We start from the raw sequence: 18,545 nt of genomic DNA on the forward strand, positions 1-18,545 counted from the left end.
TGCGCTTCCATAGCTAGTAATATCTCATCATCTATCGCTAGATCACGGAGTGCGATAGCGATACGCCGGATAAGAAACCCTCATGCACGGCGACTTTGCGGCCGGCGACTCACTCGGCTTTGCACGTGCCCTTCATTGCGACGCGACATCCCAACATCATCAACTTGTCCCCAAACCTTTCTTCAGGAGTCTTAGTGGAAAGAACCGCTGCAGAAATCTATCATCACAATGTCGGACGAGAAGAACACCACACAGCTCGAGCAGACCGAGAGGCTTGAAGGTAAGTGAAGATACTGTCAATCTGATAAAGGGGCAGTTGGGCTAATACCGTGCTCATAGCCCAGGTCAAGTCTGCAGACATGGTATGAGTTTTATGGCTGCTTTCACCGCGCGCTTGTGGCTCATTATGTTTCCTAGACCGAGGACATGCAGCAGGAAGCCATCGAAGTCGGTAAGTCTTGGGGATTGCGGAGAATCGGCCATGTGGAGAGATATGGCATCAAGGACGAAGCTAATCAGCATGTTGTTCTACAGCACAAGAAGCAATGGAGAAGTTCAACATCGAGAAGGTAAGTCGTGACGCATGTCATTGATTCATGTGGACATATGCTAATTATACGAAACAGGACATTGCACACCACATCAAGAAGACGGTTTGTCAAGACTTGACATGATGTGCTCCAGTTCCAGGAACTAATTTTGTACAGTTCGACGAGCGTAAGGGTGCTACCTGGCACTGCATTGTCGGCAGAAACTTTGGCAGTTTTGTCACCCATGGTAGGTGTCATCTAAAGCCCGCCGGAAGCACTGCATGCTGACAAAGCTCAGAAACCAAGCATTTCATCTACTTCTACCTCGGCCACTGCGCCATTCTGTTGTTCAAGACGCAATAGATGTCTAGATGAAGCAAATCACGAGCGATGTCGGGATACCCATGGAGTTGAAGCGAGGTGGATTAATCAGAAAAGGATCAAGTGCATCGAGGGACAATCAAACATGTTCCCGTCGAAGGGAATAAGCATCAGAAAGACAGATATACCAGCACAATTTGAGCGAATTGATACAACCTCCTCGTGTGCTAAGATCTTTTGCTTTTAGCCATCTCCCACAACAGACCTGGAGTCAGTCGGGCATCAGGGATGCGACAGACTCTTGAAACAGTTCATGGTGTGTCGGACGGAACATTTTGAGTGGAGGCTATATCAATGCATCGAGAGGCGTACAGTTCTACAGCCCAAAGCATGACAAAGTGCACCCAAGGGGAGAAGGTTCTATCAATGTCAAAGTCACTAAAGAAGTCTTGGAGGTGACCTTCGGGACATAGTTCATGCATCTAGGCATCTTTATCGCCTTTCTCTCTCGTCACGGCTCTTCGAGAGATGAAAGCTGTCGAGGCACACAATTTCGATCCGTCATGATTGTTCACACGAAATGGATGGACTGTCACATGCAAGAACGAAGGTCTGTGCGCGTCAGCCAAGCTCGACGATCATGTCGAAACATTGGCTCTATTCACTCACGATCAAGCTATCTTCCCCGAAGTCACAATGCGCTTATAGCAAACAAGGCGCCATGTTGACGAGCGACGAGATCCTAGAACAGGCTGCACGCGATGGCAGCATAGACATGTAAGTCGCGAAACTCCCTCTACACGACGCGTTCCCTGACAAAGATGACGACAGATCTGAATGGCCGCGAGTATTGGAGAACATCCTGCAGAAACTACACAACGTGTGTGCACCAAGCTCTACACACATATCACAGATCATGACTGACACTCTTGAAGATTGTGCACAACGAATTCCCGATACCCAAAGCACCGCCTCTACCAGCGCCAATTCTACCTGTCGCGCCGGTCATCCTCCTCTCAAACGATGAATCTGCACGTAAAACAAAGTCGCCCGAACCTTCTGCCCAAGTGAAGGACGCTTCAGAGCCGCCAGCCAGCACCGACAAAGAGAACACTGTTCCACGTCCACCAGTTCCGTCCTTTGCTGCAATCCCAAAACTCCGCCAACAGTCGCCATCCTCACCTCTACCACCAGACCTCTACACTCTCTACCACTACTCCCGAACTACCCTCGAAAACAACTTTCCCAACCATCCGCCCTACACGATACAGCGCCTCGCAGAGCTAGTCTTACAACCAAAGAGATACTATCGTTACCTGCCGCCCTATCTCGCCGCCCTCGATCGCGTTGTCTGCGTCACCAGTGCCGTGAACGAGTTCCCTCTGGCTCATGCCAATATCGATTCCGCAAGCGGCTTCCTCGCCAATGGCGAACCTAGCGAGAGTCTCACCGAGCGCGAAGGTCTAGGAAGCGACGAAAGCTTGGGTGGCGCACTACTCACACCCATCCCCTGGCTGAAGCGCGAGAACGGCCATCACGACTTTCGTAGCGAAAGCTCTCAGACAATCGAAGGTCCCAACGGCGCAGGCGTTGTCGAAACCGTCTCTGTATCATCCAACGGCGGATCTGCGTCGCCTCAAGAAGATGACTCCAGGAGTCACGAACAGCATCTGCGCGCAGAAGGCGGTGTTACTCAGGGCGAATTGTTACGTCAAGAGCAAGAAGCGGGCATCGTTCCGGTTGGCCAAGAAGTGCCTCGTCGTACCTTGATGGCCAGTGGGTCTGCCTCTGCGGTCGGAAGAGGTGAAAGCACGTTGGCGGCAGAAGAAGAAGAGGCTGGAGAGAAGCCAGAGGAACATGCGCACGCGCGTGGACCGGAGGAAATCGGTGCAGAAGACATGGGTCCACAGGATACAGCTATCGGTGTAACACGACCCTTGAACATGGAAGCTGCAGCTGGAAGAGCAACCAAGGATTCAGAAGAAGGAGCTACGAAGGACACCGAAGATGAGGACATGCCAGACGCCGCTGCTTGATGTTGAGCACCTGCAGTATGTCAATCGGTCGCATGCAGCTACTCTGACCATAGTTGCTGGTAAATACCTAGCGATAACAACGCACAAAGTATTTGCAATTCCCAGATGTTCGAGTGAGAGAGGGAGACAACCGGACTCTCAGTTTGCCCTGTTTAAAATCTCAGTATTATTGTGCGATTCGACAGATGGATTATCGCGTACCGTCATGGCTGGAGAGACGAGTTGGCGAATTTGGATTGCATCGCCAGGGTCACCCCAATTACTAGCGAGCGCAGACAACAATCACAATTATCTGCTTCGTTGGTCATTCTATATAATTGAACTTAGCATCTAGGGATACAAATATATCCGTGTCTATACCGGAGGGAGTCTTGAACGGCTGAGTCGACCATGTCGTCGTGTGTGGCCAGATTTGTAGTTTGAAAGTTGGTCTCTCAGAAAATGGACCTGTGACCATTCGAATGACAGCGGATGGTTCAAGAGTAAATGTGTGATCTCGGAAAACACAAAATGGTACACTGGAAACAAGTATGTATAGACGGCACGGTAGGGCTCATATAGTGGTTTTCGTTATGACTCTCTGCCTTAATCCGCAATTATTTGTCTGACATCCCATCTCGTTTGAGTATCATCGAGCTTCTCCATACGCTTCAAACACCACATTCGCATGACGGCGATGTATCGCAGATGAAGCTATTCCTAGTTAGTACGAGCTCTTCTTGAGTCCCTCAAATCGTAGCTCACCAGTCTGGTGTCCCAGCAATGCACTTGGCATCTTTACGGCACTGGTCACATTTCGCCTGATCGCAGCCCGCTTGTCTTTTGAGGAAGTATCGAGTATGCGGACTGGTGTTTGACTGGATGATGAGAGCGGCCGGGATGGATGCGGGAGCGGCATCTGCTACGACGAGAAAGAAGCCGAGCAAGAGGGTTATGGAGGCGAAGTGCATTGTGCTGTTTGCTTTGTGCTAATCTGGTCGACGTCGGGTCTGTTGGGTGCTTCCAGGTCAAGACAGAGCGAGCTCTTGTTTGGGTTTGAATTTGAAGTATAAGTAGATGTGGTAATGGGTGTCGGGACAAATGCTTGTAGACTGGGGTATCTTCCTGCTACATGGTGACTTACTCTTATACATATCCAAGCAAGCATCTCTGCTCGACGGTGGGAACACAGAATGTTGCCGTGATCTCGAATAATTCTCGCGGTCTCGAATCATGTCACTTGATAGCACCTGTCCATGGTCCAGTCACCGAAACACCAAGCTGATCCTTGGTACTGCTGGCAGCCAGCCGTGAACTGTATGTCGTGGCCAAGAAATCATCACAGAGCATGTGGACGGTCAGACAGCTTGTCTGCAACAAGGCGAGATGTACTTTGCTCGTTTGTGGTAACACGATGTGTCCGGAGGCAGCAAGCCGGTTCTGCGGGAAGATGCCGCACAGAGACACAAAGGACGATGAACCTGTTTGTCCTTGCTTGGGCCGCGATTCACAGTCAGACATGGCGCTGGCGGGATGGTCATCCCCGACATGATCTCAGCGTCTATTCAGATCTTATGACATGTCAGGAAGATTTGCGCGAGTCGCGAAGAAGCCAAAGGGTTGAGAGAGGGTGCCGACCAGCGACCGAGCAAGGTTCTCTCCATGGACGCCGCCAAGAACACGCGCTTCTTCTCCCTGAGGGTTCATTTGCCTGTTGACTTTCTTCCATCCTCAACAACAATCTTGTTGATGCAGGTGGTCTCCCAGATTTGAAGGAGACAACATTGACAATGGTGGAATGTGTATACAACAGTGTCGAGATATTGACGAAACCGTGGCTCGCATCGCTTTAGATTTGAAGCAAGGACGCGCTCTCGGCAGGTATCCGCCGCAGGGAAGTATGAGTACCTTGTCTTCTTGATAGACAATTGACTTCTCTCCAAGTTGATTTATGTCGTGTCTTTGGACATACGCAAAGGCGAACGGCATCACAGTGGGCGCTTGCGATGACGCTGATCTTCTTGTGACAGCCCTTTTGGTCGATTTCCTTTGCAGGCTTCGCGTCAAGTGCTGGGTGTGATGGAAGGAGCGATTCCGACCTGGCCTTTTGCAGGGTGGGCGACAGTCACGACTTCTGTGAAGCTCTCTTTGACCTGGTCCTCCATCTATCGTATTTCCAACCAACCCGGCCAGCTCGGCCTAGAGGTCGCATGCCTGTCGAGAGACATGTCCTCTGATTGAAATCAACATTCAGTTCTTGGTGGCCACTTTTTGGTTTCGACTTTCATCATTGGCCGAATGCAAAGTCCCCGTTTGGAAGACGAGGCATTTCAGCAAGACTAATTGCAAATATCAAACTAGTTCAAAGTCCAACACAGCAGCATACTCGCAGTATCTAGGCATGGCTTACGTCCTCTCTCTTATGCCCCAGAGTCCGCTGGGGACACCTTACGATCAACGAAGTTATGAAAGATCATGGTCATCATTGGGCAGTACCGGTACCGTCCATCGTCGTCGTTCGAGACAGTTGTCGGTCGGTTCTCTGGCATCTGCAGCTTCGCTATACAACACACCGTGGCGCTCGGCTTCGAACCATGGCACGCCGCTACGATCAACTTCCTACTCAGATCTCGAGAAGGGCACAACCCCTGCAGCTCTCAGCCCTCCAATTATTGCAAGCAATATATCTCGTTCTCTCAGCGTCCCACCTGCCGTACCGCAACTCGTGACCACTGCTACCACACCCCTGCCGTCTCCGGTCGAATCGGATCCTCTTCTCGCTACACCGGCTAAGAGGACCGAATACTCTGCTTTGGACCTCGTCGACGAAGAAAGAGCTGATTGGGACGAAGAAGACCATGCTCTGCTCGAATCCGAGACGTACGATAGCTCTGCTCCACATCTTGAGCCTCCGGTAACCTTTGACTGTGTCGAAACTTCATCATCGTCGCTTCACCAACCTTTCTCGAGATGGATGAATACCCTGAGAATGAAGAAAGCGGCTTACAAAAGACATATCCGACCGAAACTTGACGCCCTCATGATCACTCACGCAAGCCAATCTGTTGTCACCTCGCCGGATCCCTCTATTAGAGGTCATCGTAAGTCAGGGTCTTGGACTTCGTCTGTCAACTTCATCACCGCCGTCAAGTCAGCCACCATGACGGTTGCTAGTGCAAGTATTGCTCCTTTGTCGAGGTCGGCCAGCAAGAGGTCTAGTCATCCCAGGCTGTACCGTGGGAGCAGTGGCTTGTTCGATTCCGAGCCTCGCTTTTCGACAGAGAGCGGTCGCCCTTCGTTGAGCCTCATTATCGACGATGCCGCCCGCCAGAGAGCAAAGAAACGTCGCGAGAAGATTGAAGAATTGATCAAGACCGAGGAGAGCTATCTTTCTGACCTCAAGGCTTTGAGCAACGTAAGCTTTGCATTCGGAAGCCTCACAGATCGCGTATACTGACACATCTTATCACAGGCATACTTTACGTTCTTGCCTCCAACCTCGCCCTTTCCCTCGGTACAAGTTCGTGCTTCGGCCCGAAGTAACATCACCAACATGCTCCAATTACACACCGAATTACTGGAAGACCTCCACCGCGTTGTCCCATTCTCAGAACACGATCAAACCATTACCGATGATTCAACACCAAAGCGCAAGCCCCTTCATGTCCGCTGGCACAGCGAGGATTCTATCCCTGTCCGACGACCTCCTTTGGGCACCAGTCATACCGGGTGGTCGAACCGCTATTCACTGGACTCCCACAGAGCTCCGAGCCAGGAGCCGCTGTCTCTTACGTGTACGCCAGCTACAGCTGCCGACATTGGTCGCATCTTTGCAAAGAATGTCAGTGTCTATAATCACCTGCAAGGAACGGTATGTCGCTGACAGCATTGATAGATCAAGCGGTTCGCCCTCTATGAAGAGTACAGCGCAAGGTGCGAGTCGATGCACGATGATATCGACTTTACGCAGAGGACATCTTTCTCTGTCTGGGACTATGACAAAGCTATCGAGACGCTGTCTGCTTCTGTGAATCCCATCAAGAGCCGAGAGGCAAATCGCAGGAAGGCACTCAGCATCAAAGACCTGCTCATCAAGGTATGTAACTTCACTTCGCATTTGCAAAACGTACTGACAAAGCTTCAGCCTATCCAGAGAATTACTCGTTACGAGTTGCTCTTCAAGGACCTCTGCAGACTCACACCTTCATGTGATGACCCTACTTCTCACGCAGTTCTGGACGATGTCCTGTACCGTCTCGGAGAGACCTGTCGTAATGTAGATGAGTCGAGGGACAATCCAGACAAGCTTCGGCTGATGGAAAACTCCTGGATTCTCCAAGATCGCCTTTGCTTCTCTGACAAAGTAAGCATATCCTCCCATGGTAAGTTTGTTTTGCTAATTTTATCAGCTTCCACGCGAGCTTTTGTTCCAGCGCCTTGGCCGTTTATCTCTCTGCGGTACATTGTATGTTGCCTACCGAAACAAGACGAAGTTCCATGGATGTTACATGATCTGTGTCTTATACGAGTCATGCCTTCTACTCGCTCTGGCAGATCGAAATTCCTCAAAGTACAAGGTTGTCGTCGGCACTTCCTTGGCGTCAACGAGCATCGAGGAGAGCGATAATGGAAAAGGTATATTGCTCGCTTGCATCGTACGTTGTGTCACCCACTGACTGAAAAAGGACTTCAATGTCATACGGCACCATTTACCTGGAAGGTTGTCTTCGAAAGTGGCGGTAAAATGTACGAGCTGATCCTGGGAGCTTGCTCCGAGGCGGAAGAGAGCGTTTGGCGAGACCGTCTTGCTGGAAGAATCGCTGTCGAGGCACAGCACGTTGCCGAAGGTCACATTGTCCCGATCGATCTTCAATCTCCGCTCACACGAGAGCTTCGGAGCATTGGCAAAGCATATGGCAAGGCTAGAGGCTTTGTTCGCCGGCTCTCAATCCAGCGTACGGCTACACTGGGACCGATGATAGACAGCAACCAAGTCATCATCATGCACACTTCAGCCCCGAAAGACGACATGACTAACGCTTCGACCTCTTCGTTGCCAGGACGGTCCAAGTCGCTTCCAACCACCAGTGGTGTACCTATTTTGGCACCCATGCGGGCAGAACGCATCAAGGTCGAGACAGCGATGTATGATGTGTGGACAAAGGATTCAATTCCTTACCCAGGCATGGGTTCAAGACGTACCGAGAACATATTCAAGGACACTGCCAACGATTTGCTCCGCAAGCTGAGCATGGCGAGCATCGCAAGCAATTTCTCCAGACGATCAATGAGCTATACCAGTGTCCACAACAGCCATGCACCGACCGAGAAGCTCGTCAAAGCTAAGCCAATACAACGACCTGACGCAGTCAAGCCGAAGCGTCCACCTCTTGTAAACTTCCAAAATGCGCCGGACGCATTCCTTCCTGAGGATTTCGAGCTACAAGGACCAGATTCGAAGCGTAGTCGTCGACTCGGACTGCGTACGTTGACAATGACAGACCGACCGCGTTCACCATTCTTCTTCTCGGAGAACAAAGCACCGGAGCTCAAACGAGCCAAGAGTACGACACAGGCGCGTGCACCAACGGATGGCGAGGTCAAAGCTGAAACGGTGGATGAATCGGGCAGGAAGGACAGCTTGCAAGTTTTGCAGAGCAAGGCTGGCAACACAGTGGCAGGCGCGGCGAGAAACGAAGCAAAAGCGGTGGAAACAGATGCGACGAGGAAGAAGAGACCAAGACTCTTGAGGTATCTGACCAGCAAGTCTCGGGTTGGTGACGAACGAGTGGGATGATGCTCGGTATTTCTATGGTCGGGTGGAGACACCTTGATTTGTTTACGTATGTGGAGAAAGGGTCGCTCGGATCGAGGCTTCGCTCATGGCTTTGTCGGATATGAGGTTTCGTTACAAGCTAGGGAGGTAACATTGGGTATGCCAGCATGGAGTAGCTTTAGCTTTGCAATCACACTATTCTATCACCAATACCTCGGATAAGTGTCAATAGAACATAGGTATGAAGTTCTGATTGCTCCCATCGCGTGTTTATGCCCAAACGTGGGGTGTGAGAGGAGGGGCCAAGCTGCAAGGCACCACTGTGACGTAGGTAAGCAGGCCCGTGCTGAAGCTATGAAGTCAGGGAAGTCGCGTGTGCCATGATGGTGCTTGCAGCTTGGTTGGTTCAAATTGACCTTTGAACGCTCACTGAGGCCAACTCTTCTTCCTTCATCAACTTCGCATCCATCAACCAAGCTCTATCACCAATTCTTACACCCACCCACCAACCAATCACTCATCCCCACCTACCGCAAATATGAGAGGAAACGCCGCTCAAGTCAAGGTTCACTTCAAGGGCAACGACGACGACTACATTGTCTTTGTCGACTCAGCTCAGGCAGTCCGTGACTGGAAGGCCGACAAGTCTGTTCCTCTCGCTCAGGTCGTCAGCGGCTGGAAGATCTTCGTTACCCACAAGTACGTCTCTCGATGCTACCCCGCCATACCCCGCCAATGCTAATCGTGTCATCAGGCAAGGTACCACCGGTATCCTCGACGGCGCCTCCAACAGCCAGCTCGACAACGAGTTCGGTACCCACAAGGAGGAGGATGTTGTTCAGCAGATCCTTGAGAAGGGTGACATTCTCGAGACCGAGGTAAGCCATATACCGACAGCCCGATTGAACGTGAACAAGTACTAACGTGTGACTAGAACTCTGCCCGCAACGGTGACAGAAACATCACCCAAGGCCCTTCCGTCGGTCACTAGACGTGGCATGAAGACATAGTCTCAGCACCCCGCCAGCGGTAGCGACGCTTCAGAGAACGCTTTCACTCTTCCCGACGCCGTCAAGGGCGTCATATTGGTTGGAAACATTAGCGACGTGTGTGTCACTGACACTCTTCCGCTGAATACCCAGCACAACTGCCTTGAATGGCATGAAATGCATAAGTCATTGAGATACCACACGAATGAAACGAATTATTATAATTAACGTCATGCTCCCTCTCAGTGATCATGTTTGTTTTAAACCTTGCTGCAATGCACAATGCTTTTGAGATAACGGGGTTGTTCCAGAGAGAGGTCGTAGAAGGCGTTCTCTCAGTGGACCTTTTTGTGATCTCAAAAACATTGTGCCTTTTGACAGCTATCATAAAGGGGCTGAGGGGTAGGAGAGATGGCAGGGATAGTGGTAAGTATGAAATAGTTCAGTCCCTGCGATAAGTGCCTCGCTCGTCTCATGATCTAGGAAATGTGTTGTTTGTCAGGTCGTGACTGATCGAGGAATCACAAGGCAGCAACAGCCAGCTTTACAACAGATTCGACCAACTCACAAGCCCTCTGTGTGCAACTAACTCGAACTCACTCAGTTGCCCGTCGACCCGAAACATTGCAAGGCTTCATCACTGGTTCACTCACCTTGAGTCATATCACATATAACATTACTTTATTGCGCACGCAAACAACCAAACCCGTCGCCATCACACCAGACATGCGCACAAGGCATCGCGTCATACTTCCAACAAATTACTCGCGCATAGAGGCCAATCGAAAACAGTAAAATGTCAACATCGACCCCGACCACAGACATGTACGGCCTTCTCGCCAGGCTGCCCAATGAACTCTATCAGGACATCCAGACCCGCGTCATGGTCCCATCGCCGATATGGGCACAACTCGATCCTTCGAAAGACCCCTCAATTGCGCCTCAGAATGGTTCATCCCCATTTCTCGCCCTGCCCTGTGAGATGCGCCGCCAGATTCTCAGCTATCTACTACCATCAAAGGACAAGATCATCGAGCCGTCCCAATCGTCGACCAATCTTGAAGCGGACACTCTCTCTTTCACCGCCGCGCGTCAGCGCATAGACTTCAAGCCTGATCCGAGAGTTGGCGACGCACTTGTACTCAACAAGAAGATCGCAAGCGAGATTCTCATCATGCTATATGAAGAGCGCACCTTCGCCATCAACATCCACGAAGGAATCCTTGACGGCGGCGTCGAATTCCTCGATTCGGGTCTCCAGCAGCTCCAGTACCGCGAGCACTTCACTCAAGTACGCTTCAAGCGCTTCGAAGGCCCCGAAGACCCGTACGGCTTCTCACGCATCAAGCGTCTCTTGATCCGCATCTATCCCGCAAAGGAGGAAGCCACCGAGAAGAAGACAAGCCGCCACGATGCCATGCACACTCACTTTATGCTCCGCGCCCTCGTCCAGCTTCTTCAGAGGGACCCCAGTTTCGGCCTCAACTACCTGCAAATCCGCTTCATCGAACCTAGGCGCACCCCATGGCGTCCTCACCCTTGGCAAAACAGCTCCAACTCCTTGCCACGCAGCTCTTCCATCCATGGCGTTTCCAACGTCGAAGTCATCATGCGCGCCTTGCTCGAACTGCGCAAAATCCACACCATCGCATGCGTACTTCCCATTGGCCTATACAAAGACAGCAATCTCAAGGAATTTGTCGAGCACTTCAAAGGCGTGATCACTGGCAATATCGAGCCAAACACCATGGATCACTATCTTGCTTTGCAGATCGAAGGTGCAAGAGATATGCTCGATGGCTGGATCCAGTCAATCTTGTTTCCAGCAACCAAAGTCACACATGAGAATCACTAAGGTTCTGGTGTTTGGTCTGCTTGGAAAAAGATGGTGGATGACATCTAAGACATGCCGATAGAACGACGAAAGATGGCTCATCAGAACACTCATGCAATACACTGGCTTCCGCAAACTTCCATACTTCTATACAAATGTGGGCGTATATACATTGCTCTTTGTATCATGGAATCTTCAAAACTTTTCTCGAGCGGGAAGAGAATAATCAGATATCGTCCCTGAAACGACAATTTCACTTCTTTCTACAGCTATGATCGAAGACTATTTTTCGACGTCCTTCATCTTCATGATAACGCAGTGCCTGCTAATTGGGAACTTTTCAGACACAACATCAAGGCCCTCATTGAGCACCGATGGGGCGCAAGCACGAGCAAAAGCTTTGCGCTGCGGAGACTCCCAGACGCCTGGTCTCCCGTCGTTTGTCAATCCTCGTTTGTACCTTGCAAGCTCAAACGACGATACATTTTTTTTAATATGATTCTTGGAATCCTTGAGATCCGTCCTTGGTGATTGAGCTGACTTCAAAAGTAGGCTTCGATCCATGTCTCAATTTTCCAACGTCCATTGACTTTTGATCTTTTAAGTGGTTACATTTTCCAGTTGTCTCTCGAGCCAGCGCCAATCGTCCAGATGCCACCGGATCTATGGAAATGCTCTCTATGTTCTTACACAAATCCTTCGCGAGGAGTGGTGGTCGGTCACAGATCACGAGTACATTTCGTCTGTCCGGATCAATCATGCAAGGCCAAATTCGATACCACAAAACTACTCGCATACCATTGGGTAGCCACACAGCATCAATTCTATTGTCATGTCTGTGACGGTGGCCTCTCGTCAGTGGATGCTTTGCTCGAACATGACTGCAAGCCAAAGACAATTACCTGCCAGGTTTGCAAGATGATCGCACCCGATCAAGATACCTACGACCAGCATTGGCAGGACACAGTAGGAGATTTACGGCATTTCCGCTGTCAGACTTGCAAAGTTGTATTCCGCACCGGGCATGCTCTTGAGCAGGTACTGTACACGCTGTTCCTTTTCCTTTCTGCCAAAGCAATCCACCAGCTTACTGTATCCTAGCACTCCAAAGTCCACAGACCGGCAAACATCACATGCATATTCTGCCCCAACAACTACCGCTCTCACTCCGACATGATCCGTCATATTGAAGCAAATGGCTGCCAGAACGCCTCTATCGAATCCATTCGAGCCAGAATTGCCAGTATACGTCCCTATGGCTTCTGCATGAAAAACGAATCACTGGATTTCTTTTACGACTATGGAGACTTTAAGCCTTACGACAAGCCTTATGAGTGCGCCCAGTGCGATCGCTTCTTCAAGGATTTGGGGAGCTTGACCTCGCATCTTGAGAACAGTGCGAGTTGCGAAGTCGGTGTGCACGGGAGATTCTTCGAAACCATTCTCGCTGCGTTGAGGGATGAGCATTATTGGGTACTCTGGCCGTGATTGAGCGTTATTTTGTGGGAAGTGGCTGGATGCGGATTATTGTACGCATAGGACACGGGACTGAATGGTTTCAGGATGCTTCATCTTCCAAGTATGTCGGTCGTTCAAGAACCAAGAGGATGTTTGAGGAAGTACGAAATCATCGATGGCTAGGAAGGAACAAAGCGACCAAGCACCTGCCTTTGGATATGGAGACCGAAGTGATTGATTCGGATGCATGGGCGTACCTCCCTTCTATTCAAGTCCATTGTCAGTTTAGACTTCTCACCCAAGAGCCTGGAACTCGTTGCCAGTGACCGCTTGTAATAAGTTACTAGCACTGATACACCAATGGAAGATTGCGCAAGTCTAACAACTTCGATCTATGTCTATTTTCCAATTAGTCTATGTCTATATAATCATCATCGTCTATTTCCAGAAAAAGCAGAGCTGTTTGTGAGGCAAGATCAGTGAACTTGAGCACTACCAGCATTTCCATCCAACCCGCGAAGTCCAAATGCAGAGACTATAAGACCCAGTCCCGAAAGCCCAATGCAACAATACAGACCAGTCTGATATTGCGTGGCCTCGTCATGCCCCTTCTTGATATCCACCGCATCGACGACCGCAGCAGCCAACGCAAGACTAACACCACTTCCAATCTGGAACGCCGTATTAACCAATCCACCACACAAACTCTTCACATTCGCCGGCACAGATCCCAACATGATATTTGTGATGCAAATGTAACAAATGCTGACTCCCGTGACCACCATCACCGAAGTCGGCAAAATGTATCTCCAGAAATTGGGATCCTCAGCCGGCATCAAGGAAGCAGGGATTGGCGAGAGTGTGGTAATCAACATACCCAACAGCATCAAGTATCTCGTGTTCATGTACTTCATCCATTTGGCCAGAACCATATTCGTGGTGAATCCTGCAGCGCCCATGGGTAAAAAGCGCAATGCTGTTGCTCCGGCGGAAAGTTTGGCCACTTCTTGGGCCTGCAAGACCACGTAATAGATTACAGTTTGATAACTGCCGTAAAGTACAAATCCTGCTATCCATAGTGGTGCGAAATTTTTGATCTTCCAGAGTGAAAGCGGCATGATTGGATTACTGACTTTCTTCTCCACATAGGCGAAGACGCAGATCATAATGACGGAAATTATGAGGAGAGCGATGATGAAGGCTTTGTTCCAGCCATACTCGCCTCCGCTAGAGAGAACGAATGAGAGTAGAATCAGGCCGCCGGTGGAAAGACCAGCACCCACAAAATCGAGTTTCGGTCGTGCGTTGCCTTCTTTGCGGTCTTTGGGGAGGAGGATCCAGCCCATGATTCCGAGTGGTCCGGTCACGGCGACGGCGATGCGGAAGATGTAGCGCCAGCCTAGGGAGTCGGTGACGAATCCGCCGAAGATGAGACCTGCGCAGAAGCCTATGGCTCCGGACGCACCGAACATTGTCAAAGCGACGATGCGCTCGCTTGCGACAAAGTGCGAGCTGATGATGCCGATCGAGGATGGAACTGTCATTGCAGCACCGATGCCTTGAAGTGCGCGAAAGATTGCCAACTGGATGAAAGAGTTGCCGAAGCCATTTGCCAGAGTCCAGACGGAGAGCACGCCCATGCCGATAGAGAAGACCTGTCTTCTACCATAGCGATCTGCCAAGACACCAGAAAACAGCAGAAAACCACCAAAGGTAAGAGTGTATGCAGATAGCAGCCATTGAAGATCGCCAGAAGAGACATCAAATTCCGCCTGTACGGCTGGCAAGGAGAGGTTGACTGCAGTCATAAAAATGTTGTCCATGAGCTGAGAGCCGCAAGTGATGAGCAAAATCATAACACCACGCCACGAGTACATTGTCCCAATATCCGGATACGCATCTTCAGACAGCAAAGGACGCGCTTGAGTAGATTTCGGTGTCGCCCATCCAGGTGTCGATGCTCCAGCGGGCGTCTGCCATCCAGGTGTCGCATTTCCAGGAGTCAGCCAACCAGGTGTAGAAGCTCCCGCAGGTGTTTGAGCTCCAGCAGGCGTTGATGGAAAAGATGAAATATCCGGCAAGTCGCTCCACAAAACTCTTTTGCCTTCAAGATCAGGAAAGTACGAAGAGCCAGCTGAGATTGTCGCCGGGATGGGTGCTTGTATATCAGCACCAGGAACAACAGACCGGCGACGCGGCTGCTCCTGCATCTCCAATGTCGTTCGCGTAGTAGTGGTAGACATCCTGGATTGTTGTACAGAAGAAAAGAAAGTTTACCTCTGCATGACACTCTTCACCTCATTATTTATCGAAAGCGAAAGAAGCAAGAAAGAAAATCTCTGCCCATCTTCCTTATCTCACACCTAAAGAGAAAAATTCGCCCATCAATGTGACCTGACGTGCCAGAGCTTCGAGATCACGAGTGGCCACTCGGAGTGCCCAAGTGGATCCATGCCAACGTTTTTGATCTCCAAAGGTGGGAAGAAGATGGAGATGTGTTTCCGGGGACGGAAGTCTTTCTCCGCTTCCGTCACAAGTAGGAAATTCGTCCGAAGAAAATTTCCTGATTAGTTTTCTGCTGTCGTTTGTACTGTGTTTTCTTGGAGTCCTTCTTGCCACTGTCATGAAAAGCGTACGAGTAAGACGTTCGGCTCACTTAAGCGCAGATGACAGGTTTTGGAGGAAATATTCTCGGGAAAATTTGGCAAGGCAATGTTCTCGGACGGTTTTCTTCCCGTCTCAGATTATGCAACTTGTCCACTGGTTCATCGCTGGTATATAATTGATGTAGCCCTAATTTCCAGGCATCAACCAATACCAGCTCAGCTGGCTCATCTTCATTGGTCTAGTGGTCATGATTTCCGCTTGTCAGGAGTAAAATCTCGTCAAGCGCGGGAGACCGGGGTTCGATTCCCCGATGGAGAGCTTATCCTTTTGCTGCTTTGTTGGTTGACAGGAAACAATCTACAGCAAAGTAGGTAATTTTTTCGCAAAATCTTGGTTGAAGGTAAGAGGCTAGCTTCCGAAGCTTACGATTTGAAGCCTTGGTTGTTTTGCGTGTGGGGAATAGAGGGCATGGACTTTGCAACAGAGGATCGACTGACCATGTTGAGAAAGGGCGAAGATATGGGGATTGGCAGAGGTACGAAAATTGGACCAGAACTCGATCAAAGGGCACAAAGTATTTGAGATTGTCAAGAAAGTTCAAGAATACCGTAAAAAGTGCCGCTCCCAGTGGATACGTAACTAAATTCCAGAAGCATCCTGCCTTCTGGAAAGCTCGCTTTGAGAAAGCTCAGAGAGGAGCATGAATCGATGCCGGACCAGTTCCTCTGCAGCAACGTCAACGTTCCTCTACGAGCCTTGCAAAAGAGCCTCATATACAGGAGCAAACAAAGCACATCTACCATCAGCGATACTCTGAGGCAGTACAGTGACACCACTCCCCTTGACCTCACCAACATCACCCAATGTACCAAGGTTCCATTGTCCCTGCAATACGGTTTCGTTGGAGGATGTCAAGACACCACCAAGTAAACCATCGAATGGCGTAGAGTATACAGCACCCACAATACCAGTACCTACAGCATTCCAACCAGGACCAGTAGCCGGGTTTTTAGCAAAGGTAGCCCATGCACCACGCATGAATCGACTGAGGGCATACTCCTGAGTCGTGACGTTGAAGAGAGGGTAGGTTGAGAACACAATAGGTATCTCAGAAGAATGATACACTCCCAGGTCCGGATAACGTTGAGTGTTTGTAAATGAGGCGTTGAAGTAGTAACGCCAAGTGGGGATACCACTGGCAGCAGACGCGTTGGTCAAAAGAGCTTGCGGCTGTGATGAGCTTTTGTTAGATTGCTTGTGTCTCCCACAGACACAGGCACTTACGCATTGAAAGATGTAGTCGGTCCAGATCTGAGAGATCACGTCGTACGGCGTATTCAACCCATTTTCACCAAGCGGATATTCTTCTTCGATCGCAAGAATGAGAGCTGGCGAGCTGCTCAAATAGCTGTTGAGGAACTCTGTAATGTTATCTTGTCCAACTTGGAAGACACTATACATTGTAAGCAAATGACTGGGAACGAGAAGCGTTGGACCAGATCTTACCGTCCTTCCTGAGCATTCGCACCGCCCATAATAGGAACCTTGGCAATCTGGCCCAAAGCTCGTCTTTGTGCAGGATCGGACACTAGAGTCACGTTTTCGGGGCTCGGGTTGAATTCGAGGCTGTGAATCTCGATGATGCGTTTTATATCTGTCGCATTTGCCGCTCTGACACAGCTCAAGTTGCTTGCAAAGTTACCAGGACAGCCAAGCTCGCCAGTGAGATTGTACCATGCAGGAACACTGCTGGTCGTTGGACTGCCGATGTAGCTAGCCTGACCACTTTCCATGATTGCTCCTCTGAAGGGCGGATTCGAATCTTTTGGATAACTGGTGAGCAAAGCATCGACCGAGAATGCACCAGCCGACTCTCCAAATATCGTGACTTTCGACGGGTCACCTCCGAACGCATGGATGTTGCGCTGCACCCAATCCAGTGCGAAGCGCTGGTCCAGGAAACCTAGGTTATGTCCTGTCAGAGGTAGTTCAGGTGAGCTTGGGAAGCCGAAAACGTTTGTCCTGTAATTCGTGGTGACTACTATCACATCTTCGTATCCGGCAAATTGGCTACCGTCGTAGGCGGGCTGTCCAGCATTTCCAAACTCAAGGCCACCTCCGTAGAGCCAAAACAACACAGCTCTGCCATTGCGGTCGTTTGGCTGCGTAGCAGGCGCATATATGTTCAGATACAGACAATCCTCTGACTCCACAGGCGCAGGACTATTGAACACTGATTCAGTGAACTGCTGGGAAGACACAGGGTCTAAGATGAATTAGCTACGTCAGATTTGGATCGAGTGTTGGCAATTGTACATGTGAATTGTTGGATGCATGCCGGTTTCCAGGCTGTGGCATTGATGACCCCCACTTGAGAAGCCGCTCTTGGAGGTGAAAATCTTTCGGGTGGTGACTGAGCAAAAGGTATACCAAGAAATTGGTCGACCGTTGCACTTGCTGCTGGCACACTCGTCGTCGTTCCCAGAACTAATCCATTCTCAATGCGTACGGTCGGTCCTGTCTGAGCAGAGCCTACTGCATGAGAACTGACTAGGCTGGCCGCCCAAAGGTAGAGCAGAAAGTAGCGTGAGGTAGACATTGTAGGACATACGCAAGAGTAGGCCAACCGACTAGACTTGGAGCAAGTCATGATGCAACTTATATATGTGACTGCCTGCAGATCTTAACAAGGGTGGTCAATACTGCGGCACTGCCGAGGAAGTTTGCAGGATCCCGAGCCATACTGCTGACTTGACAACAGAGCAATAGCTAGACAGGTCTTAGAAGCGTTTGGCGCATGGCTTGAGAGGTGACATTGTCAGATCGTCTGTGAGCGCTTAGAAAGTAGCACAGCTTCGCACAGCCTTGTCGTCTTACATTGCGATGAGTTTGGAGGCATGTCTCTCTCGCAACAGTCGAACGCACCTAGACTTTACCAGACACCAGGATCCTGTGCAGGCAGCAATATGATACTTCCTATTTTGTACTCGAGGTTGGAGTAATGCGGGGTATGCA

At 50.2% G+C, this 18,545-nt stretch overlaps 9 protein-coding genes across 9 annotated transcripts; 6 read left to right on the top strand and 3 right to left on the bottom strand.

The window, feature by feature from the left end:
• Positions 1-228: 228 nt before the first annotated feature.
• M438DRAFT_353097 (uncharacterized protein) lies at positions 229-893 on the top strand (the record flags this gene model as incomplete). Its single annotated transcript, XM_029906842.1, has 7 exons — positions 229-280; positions 340-362; positions 418-451; positions 535-569; positions 627-653; positions 708-777; positions 829-893. The coding sequence occupies 7 exons, from the start codon at positions 229-231 to the stop codon at positions 891-893; spliced, it is 306 nt and encodes a 101-aa protein (XP_029763228.1).
• A 633-nt stretch (positions 894-1,526) lies between these two features.
• M438DRAFT_313911 (uncharacterized protein) lies at positions 1,527-3,252 on the top strand. Its single transcript, XM_029902583.1, has 3 exons — positions 1,527-1,628; positions 1,683-1,731; positions 1,787-3,252. Exons 1-3 carry the CDS (start codon positions 1,573-1,575, stop codon positions 2,885-2,887), a joined length of 1,206 nt encoding a protein of 401 aa, XP_029763229.1. The 5' UTR covers positions 1,527-1,572; the 3' UTR covers positions 2,888-3,252.
• Positions 3,253-3,426: 174 nt separating this feature from the next.
• On the bottom strand, positions 3,427-4,068 carry M438DRAFT_313914 (uncharacterized protein). Its single transcript, XM_029902584.1, has 2 exons — positions 3,632-4,068; positions 3,427-3,580 (listed from the first exon to the last, which is right to left on the bottom strand). Exons 1-2 carry the CDS (start codon positions 3,835-3,837, stop codon positions 3,538-3,540), a joined length of 249 nt encoding a protein of 82 aa, XP_029763230.1. The 5' UTR covers positions 3,838-4,068; the 3' UTR covers positions 3,427-3,537.
• A 1,199-nt stretch (positions 4,069-5,267) lies between these two features.
• On the top strand, positions 5,268-8,663 carry M438DRAFT_267778 (uncharacterized protein; the record flags this gene model as incomplete). Its single annotated transcript, XM_029900210.1, has 6 exons — positions 5,268-6,281; positions 6,339-6,707; positions 6,762-6,962; positions 7,011-7,229; positions 7,276-7,501; positions 7,552-8,663. The coding sequence occupies 6 exons, from the start codon at positions 5,268-5,270 to the stop codon at positions 8,661-8,663; spliced, it is 3,141 nt and encodes a 1,046-aa protein (XP_029763231.1).
• A 493-nt stretch (positions 8,664-9,156) lies between these two features.
• On the top strand, positions 9,157-9,859 carry M438DRAFT_343443 (putative RNA binding protein). Its single transcript, XM_029904982.1, has 3 exons — positions 9,157-9,341; positions 9,397-9,520; positions 9,577-9,859. The coding sequence occupies exons 1-3, from the start codon at positions 9,181-9,183 to the stop codon at positions 9,631-9,633; spliced, it is 342 nt and encodes a 113-aa protein (XP_029763232.1). The 5' UTR covers positions 9,157-9,180; the 3' UTR covers positions 9,634-9,859.
• A 390-nt stretch (positions 9,860-10,249) lies between these two features.
• On the top strand, positions 10,250-11,709 carry M438DRAFT_343444 (uncharacterized protein). The gene has a single exon (XM_029904983.1). The coding sequence runs from the start codon at positions 10,428-10,430 to the stop codon at positions 11,484-11,486; it is 1,059 nt and encodes a 352-aa protein (XP_029763233.1). The 5' UTR covers positions 10,250-10,427; the 3' UTR covers positions 11,487-11,709.
• A 674-nt stretch (positions 11,710-12,383) lies between these two features.
• On the top strand, positions 12,384-12,953 carry M438DRAFT_363170 (uncharacterized protein; the record flags this gene model as incomplete). Its single annotated transcript, XM_029907634.1, has 2 exons — positions 12,384-12,503; positions 12,567-12,953. The coding sequence occupies 2 exons, from the start codon at positions 12,384-12,386 to the stop codon at positions 12,951-12,953; spliced, it is 507 nt and encodes a 168-aa protein (XP_029763234.1).
• Positions 12,954-13,300: 347 nt separating this feature from the next.
• M438DRAFT_343445 (uncharacterized protein) lies at positions 13,301-15,323 on the bottom strand. The gene has a single exon (XM_029904984.1). The coding sequence runs from the start codon at positions 15,164-15,166 to the stop codon at positions 13,400-13,402; it is 1,767 nt and encodes a 588-aa protein (XP_029763235.1). The 5' UTR covers positions 15,167-15,323; the 3' UTR covers positions 13,301-13,399.
• Positions 15,324-16,277: 954 nt separating this feature from the next.
• M438DRAFT_268497 (alpha/beta-hydrolase) lies at positions 16,278-18,129 on the bottom strand (the record flags this gene model as incomplete). Its single annotated transcript, XM_029900259.1, has 4 exons — positions 16,278-16,760; positions 16,815-16,983; positions 17,037-17,796; positions 17,847-18,129. 4 exons carry the CDS (start codon positions 18,127-18,129, stop codon positions 16,278-16,280), a joined length of 1,695 nt encoding a protein of 564 aa, XP_029763236.1.
• Between the last annotated feature and the right edge of the window lie 416 nt (positions 18,130-18,545).

The sequence above is a fragment of the Aureobasidium pullulans genome (genome assembly GCF_000721785.1).
Source record: "Aureobasidium pullulans EXF-150 unplaced genomic scaffold scaffold_4, whole genome shotgun sequence".
Taxonomy (NCBI): domain Eukaryota; kingdom Fungi; phylum Ascomycota; class Dothideomycetes; order Dothideales; family Saccotheciaceae; genus Aureobasidium; species Aureobasidium pullulans.

What these genes read in the sequence shown, in the direction of transcription:
- M438DRAFT_343445 (XM_029904984.1), bottom strand. Translation starts at nt 15,166, where the DNA reads ATGTCTACCACTACTACGCGAACGACATTGGAGATGCAGGAGCAGCCG.
- M438DRAFT_343443 (XM_029904982.1), top strand. Translation starts at nt 9,181, where the DNA reads ATGAGAGGAAACGCCGCTCAAGTCAAGGTTCACTTCAAGGGCAACGAC. An exon ending in AAGATCTTCGTTACCCACAA is followed by an intron (nt 9,342 to 9,396) that starts GTACGTCTCTCG and finishes TCGTGTCATCAG; the next exon opens with GCAAGGTACCACCGGTATCC. An exon ending in GTGACATTCTCGAGACCGAG is followed by an intron (nt 9,521 to 9,576) that starts GTAAGCCATATA and finishes ACGTGTGACTAG; the next exon opens with AACTCTGCCCGCAACGGTGA.
- M438DRAFT_313914 (XM_029902584.1), bottom strand. Translation starts at nt 3,837, where the DNA reads ATGCACTTCGCCTCCATAACCCTCTTGCTCGGCTTCTTTCTCGTCGTA. An exon ending in ATTGCTGGGACACCAGACTG is followed by an intron (nt 3,581 to 3,631) that starts GTGAGCTACGAT and finishes AACTAGGAATAG; the next exon opens with CTTCATCTGCGATACATCGC.
- M438DRAFT_343444 (XM_029904983.1), top strand. Translation starts at nt 10,428, where the DNA reads ATGTCAACATCGACCCCGACCACAGACATGTACGGCCTTCTCGCCAGG.
- M438DRAFT_313911 (XM_029902583.1), top strand. Translation starts at nt 1,573, where the DNA reads ATGTTGACGAGCGACGAGATCCTAGAACAGGCTGCACGCGATGGCAGC. An exon ending in CGCGATGGCAGCATAGACAT is followed by an intron (nt 1,629 to 1,682) that starts GTAAGTCGCGAA and finishes AGATGACGACAG; the next exon opens with ATCTGAATGGCCGCGAGTAT. An exon ending in TCCTGCAGAAACTACACAAC is followed by an intron (nt 1,732 to 1,786) that starts GTGTGTGCACCA and finishes ACACTCTTGAAG; the next exon opens with ATTGTGCACAACGAATTCCC.